Raw genomic sequence first — 23197 nt, forward strand, 5'->3', positions numbered from 1 at the left:
TGCACGACCACTGCATCGAGTTTATGTGCATTGGCCTGAGAAGATCAGCAACCCTGAGGAGTCCTTCGCTTGGATGAAAAATGCTAGCCTAAAAAGTGAAACAGAACGCTCACCGTTTGGCATGGTTGACTATGATTCCACTGAGGTTCACAATAAACACTCACAGTGTGATCGGTATTCAATGTATAATGCCAAGTGCGAATTAATAACCTAATTATTGATTCAGGTTCACAACACGAAATTGGACGTTTTCAAACGAACGGTATCCTGAATCCTGAATTGTCTTAAAACTATGCGCTCAGAGTTTGGAGATGTGATATATACTCGTATAATGACATACTCTACTGCCTAGAAGTTCATTCCCCTTGCACGCATGGGCAACGCGTTACGCAACCCGTGTGCACCCCGTTGGCCACTCGTGTGGAACCAGTCCGCCACACGTGTGATACCCGTGTGCAACGCGTTGAGCACCCGTGTCACATGCGTGTTACACGCTTCTCAACGCATGTTAGAGGAAGGAACTTTTAGGCAGTAGTGTATCTAATCTCACTGTATCACCGATATTTATATCATGCCATACTGACTGTTAAAGTGTGTAACCTTCGACAAACCTGCACAGTCTGCACGAAATGAATCCCTCAAGTTAAAAGGCAAAACGTTGGATTTGTACTGAGGAGTAGGATGACTATTTGATAGCGATATCGATTTAATATACATTGATGTAAAACTCTGTGTGTGTGTGTGTGTGGGGGGGGGGGGGGGGGGGGGGGGGTGGGGGGGTGGGTGGGGGTGGGTGGGTGGGTGGGTGGGTGGGTGCGTGCATGCGTGCGTGCGTGCGAGTCGATGTCCGATATACATATAAACGCATAATTCATAAAAGTAAATATTACGAAACTTCTTAAACTTGCAATGTCACCCCTTAAACTGAGATGTTTGTCAGGTGGAACCGTGTATATGCATTGAACACACTGATATACATTTGCTGTTATCTCTCACCTTGTCCAGGATTACGAACAAACTCCAACAATAACCGTACTATACAACGTCATTTCGGGACTTTCAAGGTGCATGTTATGCAATCCATACGAATGGAAGGTCTCCGCTATCCCTGCAAGGTAACTGTCTGCACTATGCACAGTCAGGCTGACATGTCGTGTTTGCACAATAACTAGGACACATGTCCTGTTGGGATTCTTTCGCTCTTTTACTCGTCATCAACATGGAGATGTTGGGGCAAGTGGACGTCCCGTTGTATCTTCTGGCCAAGACGGGGGTTGAGCTCACCTTCAAATGTATATACATTATATTGCATTTATAACGCTTTGTGAACAAACTTTTTTATAAGCCTCAAACAAAGTTCACTGTTTTGTAAAAACAATCAACTTTAGAAGAGGCTTATAGGTTCGTGCAAGTTCTGTAGGGCGCGGCAGTGCAGCCTTCTGGTAATAGTAACTTGGCTCAACGTGGATCACCCGCCTTTTATAAGAGTATATCATTTTTTAACACGGGGTGGCAATTTGATGCGGGAAAACGCCCAAAGAGACACAAGACCTAGAAACAAAATATGGGGCGAGAACAAATGCTCGCTAGTGAGTAAAAAATACTTCAATCCTTGAATCCCGTTTTGATCATCACGGATATATTTCCAGGATACACGATACTTACTTTAAATATATCATAATACACCGTGTATGGTGTGTCAATAGTGGGTGCGGTGCGTGTCTGTGTGTATGATGTGTGCCTGGGTGTGTGTGTGGTGTGTTTATCTCTGTGTTTGTCTGTCTGTCTCTGTGTGTGATGTGTCATGTATGTCTGGCTGTGTGTATAATGTGTGTGTCATTTGGAGTAATTTGAGCCTGTCGGAGCGTGATGTGTGTCTGTAGGGGTGTCTGTGTCTGTCTGTCTGCATATGTGGTGCGTATATCTGGGTCGATATGTATGTGTCTGTGTGTGTCATTAGGGGGTGTAGTGTGTGGCGTGTTGTGTGTGTATAATAAAGGGGGAGATGTGCGGATGCCTGGCTGGCTGGCCATTAGTGTAATCATCATTACAAGGACTGTTGTAGCTTTAAAGAGGGTCATTTAGTATTACATGTGGGAGCCTATTATTTCAGCATACAGTATGTACATATTAAATATATTAATCAAATCCAAACTTTGCTGATATTACGTGAAATATTACAAGAAATGTCTGCATACTCTCTGTACACGACAATACAATGTTGAAAAGAATGACATAAATGTTCACTAACAGATCTATCGACGGAAGAGATAGTTGCTCAGTGCATACTGTTCTTTATTGCTGATTACGACACAACCGAGTCAACCCTTTCCTACATAGCCTACAACCTGGCCAAGAACCCGGATGTACAGGAGAAGGCGTACAATGGAATCAAAGAAATATTTGGAAATGTCAGCATTACACTAATTGTTGAAGTTGCCTTGGATTAGAAATGGAACGAACTTCTCGGTCTGTTGCTGTTTTCATTGCCGTTCTTGACGATACAGCTCGTGGTTTGTGGGAAGCATTGTCCCTATGTTATCAGAGTAATCATTAAATGTTTGACTGAGGTACATCATAGAAGTGTAACTAGTAACATCTTATTGTGGTTCTAACTTATAGGAGCTGATTCACAGTCCCTATACCCTTCTACAATGAACACCACTACTCTCCTCTGCAAGAGGCGACTCAACCGATATAAGCACCAATTTCCTCAACGACGCATTAACATTCTTGATTTTTTTTTGTCTCCAGGAGGAACCGAACTACGACAACATTGGGAAACTGAAGTATCTGGACAACGTCATCGTTGACACGCTTCGACTCTACCCACCGGGTTTTGTGTAAGTTAACAGGTTTGACTATGGGGATATCAAGGCGAAATATCATAAGCCAGTATTATACTCCCCGTGTATGGCATGATGGGACTAACATGTAGAGCGACTAGTTGGAATAGGGGATCCTGGGGTAGAAAAAGTCCCCGGCAAGCTACGATGGTCGTAAGAGGTGACCAAATAGATCAGGAGCTCAGGTTTGGTGACTTGGTGCATTGCGTGTCATCGTACCCCTACTGCGTGGTTCATTGCACACAATATCACACTCTTGATTGTCAAGACTTGATTATTTACAGCCCGCTGTCATATAGCTGGAATATTGATTGGCGATAAACAACACAAATCAATGATACAATGCTTGAGCTGGATGGCATTACAAATGTATTATTATTGAATGTAAAGCACAATTGACATATACTTGAATACGCCCGAGCTGTAGATACACCCAAGACCAGTATTTAGATTTAGTACGCCTATTTCTAAGGCCGGGGAAAAGAAGCTCTCCCTTTTCGCGAACACCTGGTGTCATCACTGACTTTCACCGCTGTGTGTCTTTTATGTGTAATGGAAACAGTTAAGTCGTGTAAACGAGACTGGTTAATCTCTGCCCTTGACGTATATTTCCAGAAAAATAATATTGGGTGAGTGTTACGTCTCAATGATACCAGGCTCTCGTCTTCTAATTTTACACCAATATAGTTGAATGGTTGTCCTTTGCCTGTGGTGTTGTCATTGTTTGGCGCCAAAGGGTTAAAAAGTCAAATATGCACGGATTATGTGTTATAGCTTCCAACTGTAATACTATAAAACAAATCTTGAACCGATTGCATGATCAAATTATTATGATTGGTAAGCAGCTTGTAGAGTGCCACTACATATTAAACTTCATTCCAGAACAACAGTTGAAGAACAGATTACAACATCACGTCTAGCTTTCCCAAACTATCTCTCTATTGCAGGCTCAACCGAGTTGTTTCTGAGACAATTCAAATCAAGGGCTTAACTCTCTCTAAGGGTCAATCTATCTTTATTCCCGTGATGGCAATACACAGAGACCCTCAGCTCGACGAGGATCCTGATTCCTTCAGGCCAGAAAGGTATGGGGCTGACCTCTTGATATTCAACTATTTTGTAGTTATTTACAAAAACTGTTTCTGAAAATACGGGTAGAAAATACCACCCAATTCCAAAATATTAGACGGAGGATGTTCAATCAACTTCCCATCTATTTTGGGATAAAGGGTGGACCAGTCGTCTAAGCGCGGTAGTTCGCTGTGCTTGCCAGAAAACTATGATCGTGGGTTCGAATCCCGATTCGTCCAGATTATGGTTCTTGGTTTGTATGTCCGGAGAGCAGAAGGTCCAGGGTACGATCCCGTGCCGCATCATACCAAAAGACGTTAAAAGATGGTACTTGTTGTTACCCTGTCTTGCGCTCGGCATTAAGGGGCTGGTCGGCTCGGAGTCAGTAAACTGTGTCAAAGTGGGGTATTCATGTTAACCTGCGGCATGGTATCTCAGTGAGCTACCACTATAAATCGGCCTCAGTCCGGACTATTACTAGCAGACACACACACACACACACGCATGCACGCACACACGCATGCACGCACGCACGCGACGTTAAACCCAATTTGATCTCACCTCCCACATCAAGCTGACACGTCCTGATGTAACTGGAATACTGTTCAAAGCGGCCTGAATCTCACTCACACACTACATTCCGTTTGATGTGACAGTAACACACACAGACATCCGCACAAGAACGTTACATTAACGTTCATGTGTTCGAAAGGTTGACTTGTACATAACAGATTGTAATATGATATTTGAGTGATGTCAAGAAATTGTCTTTCAGGCATGAAGAACAAGCCAAAACTATTTCCTACCAAGCATTCGGATTTGGCCCAAGGATCTGTATTGGGATGCGCCAGCTCTGGTTGAGGTTAAAGTAGCCTTGGCTAACGTTCTGAGGACTGTGAAGTTTGAATGCTTACTCGACACGGACAAGGATTCTTTCATAAACATTTGTCACCACCATGTCTATCTTCCTCTTCCAATAAGGGGTCCACTACTTAAGAGGTGGTTCTGGATATTCAGAAACATATGACTAGATCCTCCTTTTCAAGATATATATGTATGGCGTGATGAAGATACAGCAAAAATATTTACAAACAACTAACCGATGTAGGAAACAAAATTGACTTCACACAAATGAAACAGAAATGAAACACATCACTCCACTTGGTCTGGGTTATCATAGTTCAGGAATAACATACAGCGTCAGGGTTATCATACAACATCCATGTTATCGTACAAACGTATGACAACTTCAGTTCGACATAACATTTAACATGGGCCAGTTCGCCATGCAGACCACACCTTCGAGAGAATGCAATTCTATTTTCGTTTTTGACAACATCTATTTTAAATTTTGGTTACACTGTGTCAAATGAATAACAAGAAAGGAGAACAAAATACCAGCACTGATCATTGTTGGTGGAGAACAGTCACCTGTATGATGGAATGAGGATAGCTTGTTTCTGAAGGTAGTTCACCCTTCCTGCTCCTGATTAGGTAGCAGCGCACACTCTCATTCATTTCACAATGGCATATGTCGTGGTTTGTTCACAGGATGTTTTGACGTTTGCTCGGAATCCAACCATTCTTGAAACCAAAGAGGATATCATGTTGAAAGTGTCTCCAAGATGTTAAAGGCCTCGGAGAAGTACCAACAGATCACAGAATATGTCGAAATATACTTACACGATACTTACATATCAATACCATAAAAAAACAATCACTAACTTTTGGTTTGCCACTTCTAATTATATATCACTTGGAAGTACGTATCTTTGCATGCATGTGAATTCCTCAGCATGTTGTTTAAAATTGTGTTGGAAATGAAAAGCAGTGCCATTTTATTATGACAGTAATCTGTAGGAAGCGATGTCTTGGTATCACAATGTATATATGAGTGAGTGAGTTGGGTTTAACGCTGCTTTTAAAGGAATTACAGTTATAATGTAGCGTGTCAGCTAAATGAGGGAGGAAAGCCCAAAGTGTTGCAGGTCTCATAATCAGACGATTACCACTTTGGTGAAACCCATGAGTATGGGTATGGTGCTGACAAACCTAGAAACACAATCGGGGCGAACCGGGAATCGAATCCACAATCATAGGTTTCTTGCATGCCGAAAGAAAGCAACTCTGCACAGCGAATTGAGGTACCTTAGGCGACTTGGCAACCCGTGACCCCAGAATGAGTCAACGACAACTTCATGTGTACACATGCCAGATCCTTTTCTGGTTCCAAGAATATTTTGATGCCCTGGGATAACTTGTGAATAACATTTGTCCAAAACTGTAAAGAATATTTTACGTCTTTCACCAATAGAGTATCAATATAGTTGTCAACATTCGTCATGTAGAGTATCAATACAGTTGTCAATATTCGTTTTAGTCATAGGAAATTGTTTCAAATCAATTCATTTTTCTTTGTTCATTTGCTTTGAGTTCTTTTTAAATACTATATATTTGATAAATATGTATATGTCTGTAATAGAATGCGCTGAATAAACTTAACAACGCATTACTTTTGTGTTCATGATCCAAACAAATGATGTATAAATAAAATAACATAGTTGCAAGCTAGCAACCAATGACAGAGACTGGGTAGTTCAAGTGCCGATAGTCTTCTAGACAATGGTGGTTCACTTAAAATGGAATGAAAATTACGAATGTAAGTTTGACAGCAAAATATAAGTCAATTAATTGTTATTTCTGTTGGGAACATGTCACAAATTCTTTGGTAATATGATTACTTTGCATCAAAAAGGGAGGGTGAACTGCACCCATGAACCAATGAATGTCATCATCATTTGCATATTGCTTGACAGACATTTCTTCCTTCAAGTTACTCGTCGATATATGGCTGAAATAATGCCCATGCGACGTTAAAGTTTAACTCAGTCCTTCCAGCTTGGGAAGAGGTGGAAATCTGACGGTACCAAATCTAGTGAATAAGGAGAACGTTCATTCAGTTCAAAGCTACAGTCATGCATTGCAGCTCTGGTGAACAGACTTGTGAACATGTGCATTGTCCTGGTGGAACAACACACCTTCAGTGATGTTTCCTTCTTTCAACTTTGGTCACCTTGCTATCAATTTGCCAACTGATGGAACAGACTTTGCCTTCTTCGGGGGAGGGGTCTGAATACCTTGACTATTCTGTTGTCTTTGGCTGATAGTAGTGAGCCCAAGAACTCATACATGGTTAGAAATCGCTTTACAAAATCGAATGAGCCTGCTTTAAAACAATATATATTCTCATGAGAGATAATGAACCCAGATCTTTTCTCTTAGGAGTAAGAACCCTAACAACCGAGTGTGTTGAAACCGTTTTTCAGTATTTCTCAGAATGTTCTGAACTCTCTCATGAAAGATGCTAACTGTAATGGCTGTGTGACGTGCGGTGAGCAGCCGATCTACCATGATTGTATCATGTATTTTATCAACATTTTCCTCTGTGGTGATAGTTGAAGGGCTTCCTGATGTTGGATCATCTTTGAGGCTCTCTCTTCACTCTTTAACTCTGCTGACTACCTCTTAAGAGTGTCAATGAAAGGAGCATCGTCCGTAAAGGTAACGCTATACCCGGAGTGGTGGCTTTAAGAGTTGTCCCTTTCAGTTGGAGATACTTGATGATAGCGTGTCCAGAGAATGCCCAATCAATTCGATCCTCCATCCTTCGTGTTTGTTGCCTAGTGAGTGAGCCATTATTATTCTTCAGACTCGAAGATAAAGCATTGTTGGCCACAAAATGACATTGTTTAGGCTCATTTGTTTTATTGTAGTCTACAATCCAAATATTTTATAGGAGTACAGCATATGGTTTCAGCCAAAATCATTATCTTCAGCCCGACGCAAAAATCTGCACGTCATGGTGCACTAGGGGTAAACAATGAGTATACACGTACGGTCACAACCTGGTCCCAGATCCTTTTGCATGATCCCCTGGATTTAGCAGTGAGCCACACTTACCAGAGATTTATCTTGCATTTGGACACAGTGCATGCGACACATATCACAATTGAAAGTTAAAGAAAAGTGCAGAATAATGTAACATTAAATGACATATGTTACTTTATTTCAGTGGGTTCGTGCCTGGAACCTTCGTACAAGTTGCCTATAGAGTGAGCCACTTGGCTGCGATAAACCAGAAGCTTTTAAAAATTTAACACTCCGGGTGGAGAATGATTACCTCTCCCTCGTGTATCTCAACCAAAACCTTGCAGATCTTTTCAGCCACCTCTTATCTGCGTAAGCAACCTAGTTTCAGACCTTTGCATGACCCTGTGATTAAGCAGTCAGACACACTTATATTCAAAGTAGGACACGTTTTGGAGCAAACACTGGATAGTCGGTGGCCTTCTTTACGTTATGCGCTAGAAGGGATGTGTTGTGGTATTTAAAAAACAACTCACAGGATTTTACACAGAGATATTGGGGCTTGGGGACGTTGTTAATTAAATGTTTTTGGCCCTGTTGGCTATCCCCACATCGCCCATATCCAAATGATATCGCAACAGTCTGATAGGATATTGCTTGAGAGCTACAAACGACAAAGCTATAACACAAAATGACGACGCGATAATTAAAACTACACGATACGACGATACGACGAGACCATGACACGACATAGGAACAGAACAACATAACATTGCGATGACATAACATGATATGTCAACATGGCAAATAGATGATCATCCAATATGGTCACGCGATACAACAATATTTCGATCTAACAGTATGGCAATAGAATGATATCGCGATATGGTGGAGCAGAGACCATATAATATGGTCTCTGGGTGAAGTAACAATATCACAATAAAGTGATATCTCATTGATAGAAAACTAAAACCACATGATAAACGTATCATTGCACAAGTATGTTCAGTATTACAAATAGAAAAATGGGCTGGTTATCAGTCATCATTGTATGTTAGCACCTGTTAAACTGTGAAGACATGCCACGACTAGCTGAAGCACGACGGAACAGCGTTGTCTGTTGATTTGAAGCAAGAAAATTGCAGTTAGTTGCAGCCAGGGTATAGGCATGTGTCCCATAGCACCATTTCTAACCTTTTTGGTATCACCAAAGGCGACCCAGGTCAAGCCGACGCCGAGTTACCAACATCTGCCGAAGACTGTTTGTGCAGCTACGCCACTTGCAATTCCAGGATTGCGAAGGATATCTGACCAGACAGTGCGGACCCCGCATGTCTCAAAGCTAGACGGGCTGTCAGAGGTGTTGTTTCGCGTCTCACGGGGACCAGCATCTAGTTTCAGATGTGTAAATATTTCCGACTATAATACAATATAATTAAAAAAATCCCAGAACCTGCGGTAATCTAGACTCGCCAGCTATAACAGATTTGCATGGGCTGCATTGGATATTAAATTTGTGTCAGGGCCTGTATAACAGAATACCAGATACCAGTAGCGAATTTAAGCTACACTGAACTGATGAAAGAGCCATGGACTCACGCTTTGAAAATATGCAATTGGGATAGAAACAGGCAACTACATATAAACTGCAAAAGAGCCCCGGTGAGATGGGCGATTCAAAACCTGGGAAATATCTAGACTTCCTTTATTTAGGGCTATATCATTACAGTAAGGGAGAACGGTTCAAGGAATGGTTCAGGTACCATGAGACGGACAAGCAGAGCCGGTGTGTACTGACCTCGGGATATCGACAGAATTGGCGTTGGAATCGTGGTTATGTTAGCGAATTTTACACCTTTTTTAAGAGTATATAATTTTGATCACGGAGTGGTAATTTGATGCGGGAAAACGCCCAAAGAGGCACAAGTCGTTGAGCTTCGTCACTTTGACAACAGACATAGAATAACACTATGGGGGGCGAGAACAAATGCTCGCAAGTGAGCAAACATTCTTGAATTTGAATCCCGTTTTGATTATCATGGAAATAGTTCCAGGGTGCACGATACTTGCTCTAAATATATCATGTTTTAAGTAATGTAAAGCAGACATCCCAAACCAAAGCGTAATTACTGTACATGAATAGATATCTGAAATTTAATTCAGTTGATTAATGTACACCTGCATTTTATTTCAATACATAATTGTACACCTGCAATCTATTTCAGTACCTTAATGTACACCTGCAATCTATTTCAGTACATCAATGTACACCTGCAATCTATTTAAATACATTAATGTACACCTGCAATTTGTTCAGTACATACATATATATCTCATATATCCGTAATACCCCACTTCGAAGGAAGAAGACGTCTTTTCCGAGTCTTGAACGTCACGTGACACAGTCACAAGTTAAACGCAGCTCAATCAAACAGCCGTTTCCTATAAATGTCAGCAATATTAATGTCAGATTAACACATGTTTGTCAGAAAAATTTGTTACAGCAGTATCATTCGGGGTACATGTGATTTTATGCACCCCTCGCTAGCTACATATCACTCGCCTCCGTCTCGTGGTATAAAACCAAACGCGGGACACATATTATTCTCACGTACCTCTCGTGATATTGCTACAACTTGAAATGCGAGGGAAATCTATGTATTGAGATGTGCTTAGATGTTTTGTATCTCACGGTTGAATGTCCAAGAATAGCAAACACCTTATGTGAGTGAGAGCCGTGCTTGATAAACGATGCAGTATACAATATGGTTTGATACAAGAAACTTTGTAGGAGTTAGTAATTGTAAGGTACAAACTATTTGATAACATCCACACATTCATTGTGGGTACATATTTACACTAATATAAATGAGATGTTATTATGTTGTTTCAAGTACCAGTAAGACCTAAGTCAAGACATTTAATGCAAGGTTTTATGACGATAACATTTAGTGACTCTCGGGCTGTGGGCAGTCTAGTAGTTGTGGTCGATGAGGGTCTTCAGGGTCAAGTCATTGCTTTAAGTGCAAGGCTATCCCGACGCCCGTATCAACGAACCCCTTTCCATACTCATACAACATCTCTCAGTCGGTTGTACGAAAGGGATATGAAAACATGAAATAATACACAAAAGTAAATATTGCACAAGTTCTTAAACTTACAATGTCACTCCATAGATACATGTTTGTCATTTGTAAAGATACGTGCATATGCATTGATTAACCAGGATCACGAACAAACCTAAAAACTCCCCCTATAACCTCATTTCGGGGCCATCGAGGCACATGCAGTGCAATCGTACAAAAGAAAGGTCGCCGCTAGCGGGGCAAGATAACTTTCTGCACTTTTAGATCACGTGGCTCGTTTGCACAATAAATAACACACGTCCCTGGCTGCATTGGGAGCATTTGACAACACCAACATGGAGATCTTGGGGCTAGTGGACGTCCCGTTATATTACCTTCTGGCCTTGGCGGCGTTTGTGCTCACATACATGTAAGTGGACAGTTGATGTGTATATACATACTATTGCAATCATAACACTTACCATCAAGTTTCAATGATATCCTAAAACAAAATGCAATGGTGTGTAACTAAAACTTAATTTTAGAAGAGTCCTATAGTTGACCTAGAGAAACGTACATGCGGGTTCTGTAGGGCGCGGCAGAACGTTTTCACCTGGTCTCCACGTTGATTCCCCACGAATCAAGGTGTGAAGCTTATTCCTAATGTTCTCCTGAAATATCCTGTTGGCCAAGCGTCGTGTTTGTTGTTTATCTAAGCACTATGCTGCAGGACGGGGGCCTATAAATATGAGGCTGGAATGATCGTTTAAAGTGGCATAAAACTCTGTTCATGGATAACGTTCTAACAACTAACAAATTCTGTGAAACTTCGTTTACTCGATCTCCTTGAACTCGATGCATCATTTAAGTCAATTGTTTTAAAATAGCGACTCCCCTGGTCTCAAACAATGGATATCTGCTTCAACCATGTGCTAATTGTCACATTATGTTCGACAGATATGGAACATGGAACCACAATTACTTCAAGAAACGGGACATTCCGGGGCCAGCACCATACCCTTTTGTTGGGAACAGCTTTGATGTTGTAGGTTCTATCATACTCATATAAATCACATATCTCGGAACGAATCTACGAGTCCCAGTTGTTATACCAGAGAGGGTAGACTTCTATTCAGGCTTCAAAATAGTGTTGCCATCTTTCCCTTTATGTCAAACAATACACCAGCAGCTCCAGCCATTGGTGTCTATATTGTTAAGTGCAGTTCAGTATGCACTTTGTACAAAGAGCCTTGTTCAGCGCTGTCTTAAAAGACAAATATTTGGAGGACATTTCCAAATTTGACGTATCAGTAACCCAAATAATGTATAATGTAATCCCCTATTTTTGACTTGTACCATATATTCCCGTTTTTTTTCTTACATCGATGATCTTAACCTTGATGTGGTGGATGAGGTAAATGATGCTATTTGTGTGACGGAAATTAATTATAATGTGAAGATAGTGACAAAATTAAATATTGCAGCAGATATATTCTCTTTTTTTTACAGGGTTTCCAAAATGATTTATACGACTGGTGCCAGAAATATGGAAGCGTATATGGGTATGTTCAAGAATATGTATATCACCAACTTGCAACACAAGTGGGTGGCACGGGTGGCCCAGTCGTCTAAGGCGCCGCGATTCGCTGTCCCTTGGGCACGTCAGAAACCTATGATTGTGGGTTCGAATCCCGGATTCACCGAAGTGGTAAACGTCTGAGACCTGCATCACTTTGGGCTTTCCTCCCACATTAAGCTGACACGTCGCGATATGACTGTAATACTGTTAAAAGCGGCGTTAAACCCAACTCACTCACTCACTGCAACAGAACTACTAGTTACCAATACTTTGTGTGTTTGTTTGTTTACACCACCCTCAACAATATTCCCGCTGTGTGAAGGTGGTCTGTAAATGATCGATTTAAATATATTTGTTATTAATATCTGACTTTCTCTCGTCACGAAATGGCTGTAATATTGCCGATTTGACATTGTAACTCACTGACTAAAGAATCGAGCCTGGAAAGCCAGCGACAGGCATCATGAGCATCGATTTATGCAATTGGAAAACGATGACATGCATTAACCGAATCAACGAACCTGACCACCCGTCCCCGTGAGTTGCCTTCTGCGACAAGCATGGGTTGACTGCTGGAGTTCTATTACTGCATGAGACACCTTCTTTTCACACCTCTGTACTTGCAAAAGGCTGTTGCACGACAGTGTGGGTTCGAAGAGTTTCCCCACCCGCTATACTAGCCAGACCTGGCACCAAGTGATTTTCCACCTGTTTCCTAAACTGAAAGGACACCTTCGTTGAAAGCGCTATGACGACAACGATGACATCAAAGCTGCCGTTAATCGGTTTTCAGGGTGGCGTCAGGAGACCTCTTCCTGACTGGAATTAAAAGGTTCATTATCGATATGAGAAGTCTTAACCAGCCCTCGTATATACCATCTTCTGTGTAACTATATTGTTTGAATTCACAATGCAGCGATATCACATGAACTATGTTATCCAATTGAGTTTGATGTTTTTGTTCTGTAGGATCTTCTTGGGAAGACAACCCGCCTATGTAATCACTGATCTTGAAATTCTGAAGGAGGTTTTCGTCAAGAGTTTTGACAATTTTAGAAACCGGCGGGTAAGCAATATGTTCTTTTGTTAGTTATGTTGAAGCTCCATTGAAACCAATAATGTCACTGATGTGATAACTTCATCCTAAAAAAACACTGACCATATCAGCATGCCTAAGCTGTTTATGACCATGGTAACTGCTTCAAGAACAATTCTAACTCGGAAACGAGGAAACTTCACGGGATTTTCGCCAACTGCTATTAACCCCGAAAAATGGATGCGAAATCAATTATTGTGGAGATGGTGTAATCACACAAATGAAGATAAACCTCCATTTTTGTTTATCACTTACATGTATGTCTGTTCAACTGTTTCTGTCATGTTCTGTTTTCAGAAATTTCCATTACCCTACCCGTTTAGTTTAGCACTGTTTGCACTGGAGGATGATACCTGGAAGAGAGTGAGAAATATCATGACCCCAACTTTCACTGGCGTCAAACTGAGGCGGGTGAGTACTCTCATCGTTTCTGTATTGAGGAGTGAGTGAGTTTCGTATAAGTATGAGTATTTCAAATATATAACATCATTATCATTTTTATCTTTTTTGAAAAAGGAATAAAAAACGTATAAGTAAAGAAACAACCATAGCATATACAATAAAATCTTAAGCCTTTGAACTTTATGACATTTGGTGAGGTGAGGTGGAATGGGGTTAAAGTTCGCGATTATTTCACTAATATTACAACGTGCGTGCACGCCTCCGGGGTTACTGCCTCCGGGGCTACCAGTATTTGTTGCCAGGCATTGTGTGCCATTATAATACCGTATTTCGGTATGACACGACGAGCGGATGAATCAACTGACCTTCCGTGCAGACGTTCTATCCACCGAACCAAGGAGGTGAATTGTTACACTTTGTGACAGCGAGTATGGCTCATTGATAAGCATTGCATAAATTAGTTTTCTCTTCGGTACTTAGATGTGCGGACCAATCAACGATTGTGCGAAGACTCTAACCACTAACTTCTCAAAAGACAGGGGGGTAAATCACAGGTTTAATATGAAACAGTGAGTACTTTGTTGTTGTGGTATTTGTTGTCACATCACACAAGTGTATCATACAATTCCCCATGATTCATCCTTGTGCCACCAAAAGGAGTATCTGCCCACATCCTCGATTTGTTTGCAAATATTTGAAATATTTCCCGTGTTGAATCCCTGTGTGGATACAGGACAGGACGATATCCACAACCACATATAAGATTCGAATAAAACGTGGAATAGCATACCACCCTGCATCCCTGGTTCGTTGCTCATACAGCTCATACTAATTCGACCACTCGATTTCTTGTGAAAGACAAATATTGCTGGGGACGAATTCTAACCTGGGTTCTCCACCGGTAGAGGCTCACTTGCCCATTTATGTCATTGAAGTAAAATATTTAAGTGTATAATATTCTAATGAGACATAAACAGCTGCATTAGCGTCCCGATGATGAAAAACTAAAGGTCTGTTCTGTATTCTGTATAACTTAAGAAGGACAAACTGACAACATGTTCAAATTACATTAATATTTTGATTTGATCTCGTTTTAGATACTTTGGATCTTACGCCATGGACGTGATTGCACAAACTGCCTTTGGGATTAAGATCGATTCTCAAAATGATTTCAACGACCCTTTTGTTGCTCATGCTAAGATGCTATTCGCACCAACAAAACTGGCCCAAGCACTCGCAACATTGTCAAGTGAGTTACAAAGGAACTGACTTATCAGGCCTGCTAAAGTAACTTCTCTTCATGATACAACCCCAAATCATTTTACATAAGTGCATGTATTTGTTTTGTTATTCTAAGTTTCCAACTGAAGGTCGTTTGTGTTTGTAGATGTTGTTCCAATACTTGAACCAATCTTCATTAATCTTGGCTTGGGAATATTTCCACGAAAAGTAGTTACCTTCTTTGAAAAGATCACAGCGGAACTGATTGAACAGCGGCGGAATGAGACAGCACGCCGGCAAGAGGTATGATATAAACACTTAATTTTATATGTGTGTGGTGTCTGTGCTGAGCCAAGGGTTTGATTTTGAGTGGGTATACACAATTTCCAGAGGGTTTTCTATTTTTTTACCCACCGGTTTCTTGACATTCGGGTATTTTAACTTAGACCCATCTTTTGTAACAATCCCTGCAATTCATTAAATATATACATATTAGTATATCCTTCTGTGTCTGCTTGCGGCTCACTCTCCAGGAAACTATTTTTGTTGCTAAAACCTAGCATTGCATAAAAAGGCGCTATTTTTTTAAGTATCAATCAGCGACAGATTAAGATACAACATGTACATTGACTAGGCACGATGTTCTTTTTCAGTAGGAATCTTTCAGTACGTTTGTCGCAGAAGCTTTTACGAATGTAACTGCCAGCTAAATAATTTCGCGATCAGCTGTCACACAATCATTTTGCTAACTGTTGTAATATACGCAATCCTTTTATTTAATAGTTGTTGTGTACGCATTATTTTTATTTCATCGGCGTATTCATAGTTTTTGTTGCGTATTTGATACGGTAGGATTTGCTTTGTTTGCGTATATATTTCAGTTTATTTAATGCGTATTCTCGAGCTCTGTGTCTTATGTGTGGTGTGTGTCTGAGGTGTAAATCCATATGTGTGTATGTCACAAGGGGCGACGGGTGTCTGCTTGTCTGCGTGCAGTGCGTGTCTGTCTGCGTTGTGGATAGTTGTATGTGTTTGTGGTGTGTAAGGTGTGTCAGTAGGGGAGGGATGTGTGTCTGTTTGTGTGATGTGTGCCTCTGTGTGTGGTGTTTTTCTGAGTGTGTGATGTTTATCTGTCTGTCTGCCTCTGTGTGTGGTTTTTATCTGAGTGTGTGTGTCTGTGTGTCTGTGTGTCTGTCTGTTCCTGTGTGTGGTCTGTCGTGTAAGCCTGTCTGTGTGGTCTGTGTCTGTGTATAGCGCGTGTCATTAGGGGTAATTTGAACCTGTCTGTGCGGGTGTCTGCCTGTGGGGTGGGTGCATGTGTGGTGCATGTGTTGTGGTTTGTATTGTCTGTCATTTAGGGGTATTTGGAGGTATGTGTCTGTCTGCATGTGTGGTGTGTCTATTTGTGTCTATATGTATCTGTCTGTCGGTGTCAGTAGGGAGTGTAGTGTGTGGTGTATGGTGTGTGTACAGTAAGGCCTGAGGTGTACGGATGCGTGGCTGGCTGGCCATTAGAGTACTCATCATTATAAGAATTGATGTAGCTTCTAAAAGGGTTATTGCATATGGGTGCATATTATTTCAGCATAGAGTGTGTACATATTAATGCCAATATAATACTAATACCAATGTATTTTCTAATTCGTATAACAGATACTAAGTCAGGGTTTTTTAAAATATGATATTTGTAGCCGAGACCAGACTTCCTACAACTCATGATGGACGCTTCGACAGAGGAGGGGCCTGGAGAAAACGCCAATGGTGAAACAGTCAAACATTCAGCCAGGCGTAAGTAGGCAACTTAGGGCAAAATTGACCCCGTGTGTGTCATTGTATCCCAACAGTGAGGGCTATCACATTCATATATTCGGGGGCACGGGTGGCCCAGTCGTCTAAGGCGCCGCGATTCGCTGTGCAGAATTGCGTCCCTTGGGCACGCCAGAAACCTATGATTGTGGGTTCGAATCCCGGTTCGCCCCGATCATGTTTCTAGGTTTGTCAGCACCATACCCGTGCTCGTGGGTTTAACCGAAGTGGTAAACGTCTGAGACCTGCATCACTTCGGGCTTTCCTCCCACATTAAGCTGACACGCCGCGATGTAACTGGAATATTGTTAAAAGCGGCGTTAAACCCAACTCACTCACTCACTCACTCATTCATATATTCAATTACTGTTTTGCCTGGTCGAGACATCTGTCAAGTCAGGAACACATGCATTGTGCGTCAGGTCATTACCCCAAGTTATTTGTTCTCACTATATTTGACTTCAGGTTACAGGGTATATATTATTGAAGCAAAACGTGGTGCATAAACAACGATAACTTATGTTGGGGAATTTCGAAATTCGATGCGGGCAGTGACATGAACACTTGTTTGCTCACATAAGATAAATAACGCTCCCACGTAACGTGAAAACTGCTAACTGGGGTATAAGAACACACCGAGTATTCCTCCTCCTTTGGCTTTCTACATAGCGAGAATAACAAAAGGAGAGAACATGGTTAATGTATACACCATATAAGCATAACTAAATTATTGACATGTCTATAGATATACATTTAACAATGTTGTTATTTGGTAAAGAAACGCTAAAAATGTAAAATTATGTGAGTGTCCCAAAGGATATGTATAAAACCTTCATATATATGATACACTAAATCAAACTACATACTCTCTGTACACGGCAATACAATGTTGAAATGAAAGACATGTGTTTTCACTTCAGATCTATCGGAGGAAGAGATAGTTGCTCAGTGCATACTGTTCTTTATCGCTGGTTACGACACTACCGGGTCAACCCTTTCCTACACGGCCTACAACCTGGCCAAGAACCCGGATGTACAGGAGAAGGCGTACAATGAAATCAAAGAAATATTGGGAAATGTTAGTAACTATTTAATTATTAAAGATGCCTTAGAAATGGTAAGACCTTCTCGGACTGTTTTCAGTTTCGTTCTTAAAGTTATGGCTTGTGGTCTGTGGGAAGCATTGTCCCTATGTAATTAGAGGAATCATTAACTGTTTGACTGAGGTACATCATAGAATAAACGTACACATAATTATAACTAGTTACATCTTATTGTGGTTCTAACTTGTAAGAGTTGATTCAGAGTCCTTACACACTTCTACAATGTACACTACTACTCTCCTCTGCAACAAGCGACTCATGCGATATAAGCACTTTTTTCCTCAACGACGCATTAACATTCTTGATGTTTTTGTCTCCAGGAGGAACCGAACTACGACAACATTGGGAAACTGAAGTATATGGACAACGTCATCACTGAGACGCTTCGACTCTACCCACCGGGTTTTGTGTAAGTTAACAGGTTTGACTATTGGGATATCAAGGCAAAATACCATAGCCAGTATTATACTTCACGTGTGTGGCATAATGCGACTAACATGTAGAGCAACTAGTTGGAATAGGGGATTTTGCGGTAGAATAAGTCCCCGGCAACCTACAATGGTCGTAAGAGGTGACCAAATAGATCAGGAGCTCAGGTTTGGTGACTTGGTGCAGTGCGTGTCATCGTACCACTACTGCGTGGTTCATTGCACACAATATCACAATATTGATTGTCAAGACATGATTATTTACAGCCCGTTGTCATATAGCTGGAATATTAATTAGTTTGGCGATAAACAACAAAAATCAAAGATACAATGTTTGAGCTGGATGGCATTACAAATGAATTATTATTGAATGTAAAGCACAATTGACATATACTTGAATACGCCCGAGCTGTAGATACACCCAAGACCAGTAGTTAGATTCAGTATGCCTATTTCTAAGGCCGGGGAAAAGAAGCTCTCCCTTTTCGCGAACACCTGGTGTCATCACTGACTTTCACTGCTGTGTGTCTTTTATGTGTAATGGAAACAGTTTAGTCGTGTAAACGAGACTGGTTACTCTCTGCCCTTGACGTATATTTCCAGAAAAATAATATTGGGTGAGTGTTACCTCTCAATGATACCAGGCTCTCGTCTTCTAATTTTACACCAATATAGTTGAATGGTTGTCCTTTGTCTGTGGTGCTGTCATTGTTTGGCGAAAAAGAGTTAAAAAGTCAAATATGCACGGATGATGTGTTATAGCTACCAACTGTAATACTATAAACCAAATCGTTAACCGATTGCATGATAACACAACATATTAAACTTTATTCCAGAACAACAGTTGAAGAACAGTTTACAATATCACGTCATACTTTCCCAAACTATCACTCTATTGCAGGCTCAACCGAGTTTCTTCTGAGACAATTCAAATCAAGGGCTTAACTCTCTCTAAGGGTCAATCTATCTTTATTCCCGTGATGGCAATACACAGAGACCCTCAGCTCTACGAGGATCCTGATTCCTTCAGGCCAGAAAGGTATGGGGCTGACCTCTTGATATTCAACTTGTTGGTTATTTACACACAAAAAATGTTTCTGAAAATACGGGTAGAAAATACCACCCAATTCCAGAATATTAGATCGGTGTTCAATCAACTTACCATCTATTTTGGGATAAAAGGTGGACCAGTCGTCTAATCGCGGTAGTTCGCATTAAGGGGCTGGTCGCTATATCAGTGCAATAATATTGTACGCGACGTTAAACCCAATTTAACCTCACCTCCTACATCAAGCTGACACGTCCTGATATAACTGGAATACTGTTCAAAGCGGCCTGAATCTCACTCACACACTACATTCCGTTTGATGTGACAGTAGCACACACAGACATCAGCACATTAACGTTCATGTGTTCGAAACGTTGACTTGTACATAACAGATTGTAATATGATATTTGAGTGATGTCAAGAAATTGTCTTTCAGGCATGAAGAACAAGCCAAAACTATTTCCTTCCAAGCATTCGGATCTGGCCCAAGGATCTGTATTGGGATGCGGCTAGCTCTGGTTGAGGTTAAAGTAGCCTTGGCTAACGTTCTGAGGAGTGTGAAGTTTGAACGCTTACCCGACACACCGGTAGGATTCTTTTATAAACATTTGTCACCACCATGCCCATCATCCTCTTCCAATAAGGGGTCCACTTCTTGAGAGGTGGTTCTGGATATTCAGAAACAAATGACTAGTTCCTCCTTTCCAAGATATACATGTTTGGCGTGAAGGGGTACAGCAAAAATATTTACAATCACCTAACCGGTGCAGAAAACAAAATTCACATCACACAAATGAAACAGAAATGAAACACATCACTTCACGTGGTCTGGGTTATCATAGTTCTGGAATAACATACAGCGTCAGGGTTATCATACAACATCCATGTTATCGACAACTTCCATTCGACATAACATTTAACATGGGCAAGTTCGCCATACAGACAACACCTTCGAGAGAATGCAATTCTATTTTCGTTTTTGACAACATCTATTTGAAATTTTGGTTATGCTGTGTCAAATGTATAATGAGAAAGGCAAAACAAAATACCAGCACTGATCATTGTTGGTTGAGAACAGTCACCTGTATGATGGAATAAGGATAGCTTGTTTCTGAAGGTAGTTCACCCTTCCTGCTCCTGATTAGGTAGCAGCGCACACTCCCATTCATTTCACAATGTCGTGGTTTGTTCACAGGATGTTTTGACGTTTGCTCGGAATCCAAACATTCTTCAAACCAAAGAGGACATCATGTTGAAAGTGTCTCCAAGATGTTGAAGGCTGCGGAGAAGTACCAACAATTCACAGAGTGTGTCGAAATATACTTACACGATATTTACATATTAATACCATAAAAAACAATCACTAACTTTTGTTTTACGCCTTCTAATCATATATCATTGGGAAGTATCATGTGAATTCCTCAACATGATGTTTAAAATTTTGTTGGAAATGAAAAGCAATGCTATTTTATCATGTCAGTAATCTGTAGGAAGCAGTTTCTTGGTATTTTCAATGTATATATGAGAGAGTGAGTTGGGTTTAACGCCGCTTTTAACAGAATTACAGTTATATTGTAGCGTGTCAGCTAAATGAGGGAGGAAAGCCCAAAGTGTTGCAGGTCTCAGACGATAACCACTTCGGGGAAACCCACGAGTATGGATATGGTGCTGACAAACCTAGAAACATAATCGGGGCGAACCGGGAATCGAATCCAAAATAATAGGTTTCTGGCGTGCCGAAGGAAAGCAACTCTGCACAGCGAATTGCGGCGGCTTAGACGACTGGGCCACCCTGACCCCTATATACATGTGCATATTATGCGTTTGGTTTAACCCAGCTGTGAAAAGTATTTCAATAATATTACCGCGTTTCAACATGTTATGGGAGAAAATCTCGAAGTGTTGCAGGCGTCAAGCGTTCGCCACGTGAAACCCACAAGCACAGGTATGATCCTGACAAAACAGAGAAACGTCGTCAAGGCGAAGCTGGGATTGAAGCCCACCAGCATGGATATTTGGCACCCTAGGGCGCGCAATATTGCGCAGTGAATTGAGGTACCTAAGGCGACTTGGCAACTCGTGACCCAAAATGAATCATCGACAGCTTCATGTGTACACATGCCAGATCCTTTTCTGGTTCCAAGAATATTTTGATGCCCCGGTATAATTTGTGAATAGAGTGACATTTGTCCAAAACTGTAAAGAATATATTACGTTTTTCACCAATAAAGTATCAATATAGTTCTCAATATTCGTTTTAGTCACAGGAAATTGTTTCAAATCAGTCTACTTTTCTTTGTTAATTTGCTTTAAGTTCTTTTTAAATACTATATATTTGATAAATTTGTATATATCTGTATTAAAATACGCTGAATAAACTTAACAATGCATAAGTTTTGTGTTCATTATCCACACAAATGATATATAAATAAAATAACATAGTTGCAAGCTAGCAACCAATGACAGAGACTGGATAGTTCAAGTGTTGATAGTGTTCTAGACAATGGTGATTCACTTAAAATGGAATGAAAATTACGAATGCACGTTTGACAGCAAAAAAGTCAATTAATTGTTATTTTTGTTGGGAACATGTCACAATTGTTTGGTAATATGATTGTTTTGCATCAAATAGGGAGGGTGAACTGCACCCCTGAACCAATGACTGTCATCATCATTTGCATATTGCTTGACAGACAGTTCTTCCTTCAAGGTACACGTCGATATATGGCTGAAATATACCCATGCGACGTTAAAGTTTAACTCAGTCCTTCCAGCTTGGGAAGAGGTGGAAATCTGACGGTGCCAACTCTGGTGAATAAGGAGGACGTTCAATCAGTTCAAAGCCACAGACATGCATTGCAGCTCTGGTGACAACAGACTTGTGAACATGTGCATTGTCCTGGTGGAACAACACACCTTCAGTGATGTTTCCTACTTTCAACTTTGGTCACCTTGATACTGATGGAACAGATTTTTCCATCTTCGGAGGAGTGGTCAGAATGCCTTGATTGTAGTGTTGTCTCTGGCTGATAGTAGTGAGCCAAAGAACTCATACATGGTTAGAAATCGCATAACAAAATCGACTGAACCGATAATATATTCTCACGAGAGATAATGAACCCGGATCGGAGTAAGAAGCCTTACAACCGAGCGTGTTGAAATCTGTTTAAAGTTCATTTTTCAGAATTTTCTGAACTCGATCTACCATGATCATGTCATGTATTTTATCAACATTTTCCTCTGTGGTGATAGTTGAAGGGCTTCCTGATGTTGGTTCATCTTCGAGGCTCTCTCTTCACTCTTTAACTCCGCTGACCACCTCTTAAGAGTGTTAAAGAAAGGAGCATCGTCCCGTACAGGTGAGGCTTTACCCGCATGGAGGGCTTTTAGAGTTAGCGCTTTCTGTTGGGGATAACTGATGATAGCGTGTCCAGAGAATGCCCAGTCAATTTGATCCTGCATCCTTCGTGTTTGTTGCCTAGTGAGTGGACCAATTTTATTCTTCAGACTACGGAAGAAACAGCATTGGTGCCCCCCCCCCCCCCCCCCCCCCCCCCCCCAAATTACATTGTTTTTTTCAATTTATTTTATTGCAGACTACAATTCAAATTTTTTTAAAATACAGCTTTTGGTTTCAGCCATAATCGTTATCTTCAGCCCGACGC

At 40.9% G+C, this 23197-nt stretch overlaps 2 protein-coding genes across 4 annotated transcripts; both read left to right on the forward strand.

Moving 5' to 3' along the window:
• Positions 1 to 980: 980 nt before the first annotated feature.
• LOC124110287 (cytochrome P450 3A29-like) lies at positions 981 to 6312 on the forward strand. 3 transcript variants are annotated; one of them, XM_048384041.1, is made up of 4 exons: positions 981 to 1115; positions 2755 to 2843; positions 3794 to 3931; positions 4693 to 6312. In XM_048384041.1, the coding sequence occupies exons 1-4, from the start codon at positions 1074 to 1076 to the stop codon at positions 4787 to 4789; spliced, it is 366 nt and encodes a 121-aa protein (XP_048239998.1). In that variant the 5' UTR covers positions 981 to 1073; the 3' UTR covers positions 4790 to 6312. The 3 variants fall into 3 exon arrangements, 1 of the variants encoding a protein (XP_048239998.1); XR_007218322.1 differs by lacking the exon at positions 981 to 1115 and adding an exon at positions 2332 to 2411; XR_006857244.2 differs by lacking the exon at positions 2755 to 2843 and having other exon boundaries at positions 986 to 1115; positions 4693 to 6311.
• A 4812-nt stretch (positions 6313 to 11124) lies between these two features.
• On the forward strand, positions 11125 to 21925 carry LOC124110308 (cytochrome P450 3A13-like). Its single transcript, XM_046469572.2, has 14 exons — positions 11125 to 11279; positions 11807 to 11894; positions 12359 to 12411; positions 13398 to 13494; positions 13822 to 13935; positions 14407 to 14495; positions 15024 to 15175; positions 15314 to 15450; positions 16839 to 16935; positions 17874 to 18031; positions 18377 to 18465; positions 19386 to 19523; positions 19969 to 20119; positions 20728 to 21925. Exons 1-14 carry the CDS (start codon positions 11206 to 11208, stop codon positions 20806 to 20808), a joined length of 1518 nt encoding a protein of 505 aa, XP_046325528.1. The 5' UTR covers positions 11125 to 11205; the 3' UTR covers positions 20809 to 21925.
• Positions 21926 to 23197: the final 1272 nt, after the last annotated feature.

The sequence above is a fragment of the Haliotis rufescens genome, unplaced genomic scaffold, assembly GCF_023055435.1.
Source record: "Haliotis rufescens isolate VD_foot unplaced genomic scaffold, xgHalRufe1.0.p SCAF_5, whole genome shotgun sequence".
Taxonomy (NCBI): domain Eukaryota; kingdom Metazoa; phylum Mollusca; class Gastropoda; order Lepetellida; family Haliotidae; genus Haliotis; species Haliotis rufescens.

Bases quoted from the DNA above. Each gene is read 5' to 3' on its own strand.
- LOC124110287 (XM_048384041.1), top strand. From the start codon at position 1,074: ATGCAATCCATACGAATGGAAGGTCTCCGCTATCCCTGCAAG. The intron at 1,116-2,754 runs GTAACTGTCTGC...TTTTGTCTCCAG, and splicing joins GTCTCCGCTATCCCTGCAAG to GAGGAACCGAACTACGACAA. The intron at 2,844-3,793 runs GTAAGTTAACAG...TCTCTATTGCAG, and splicing joins CTCTACCCACCGGGTTTTGT to GCTCAACCGAGTTGTTTCTG.
- LOC124110308 (XM_046469572.2), top strand. From the start codon at position 11,206: ATGGAGATCTTGGGGCTAGTGGACGTCCCGTTATATTACCTTCTGGCC. The intron at 11,280-11,806 runs GTAAGTGGACAG...TATGTTCGACAG, and splicing joins GCGTTTGTGCTCACATACAT to ATATGGAACATGGAACCACA. The intron at 16,936-17,873 runs GTAAGTAGGCAA...TTTTCACTTCAG, and splicing joins AGTCAAACATTCAGCCAGGC to ATCTATCGGAGGAAGAGATA.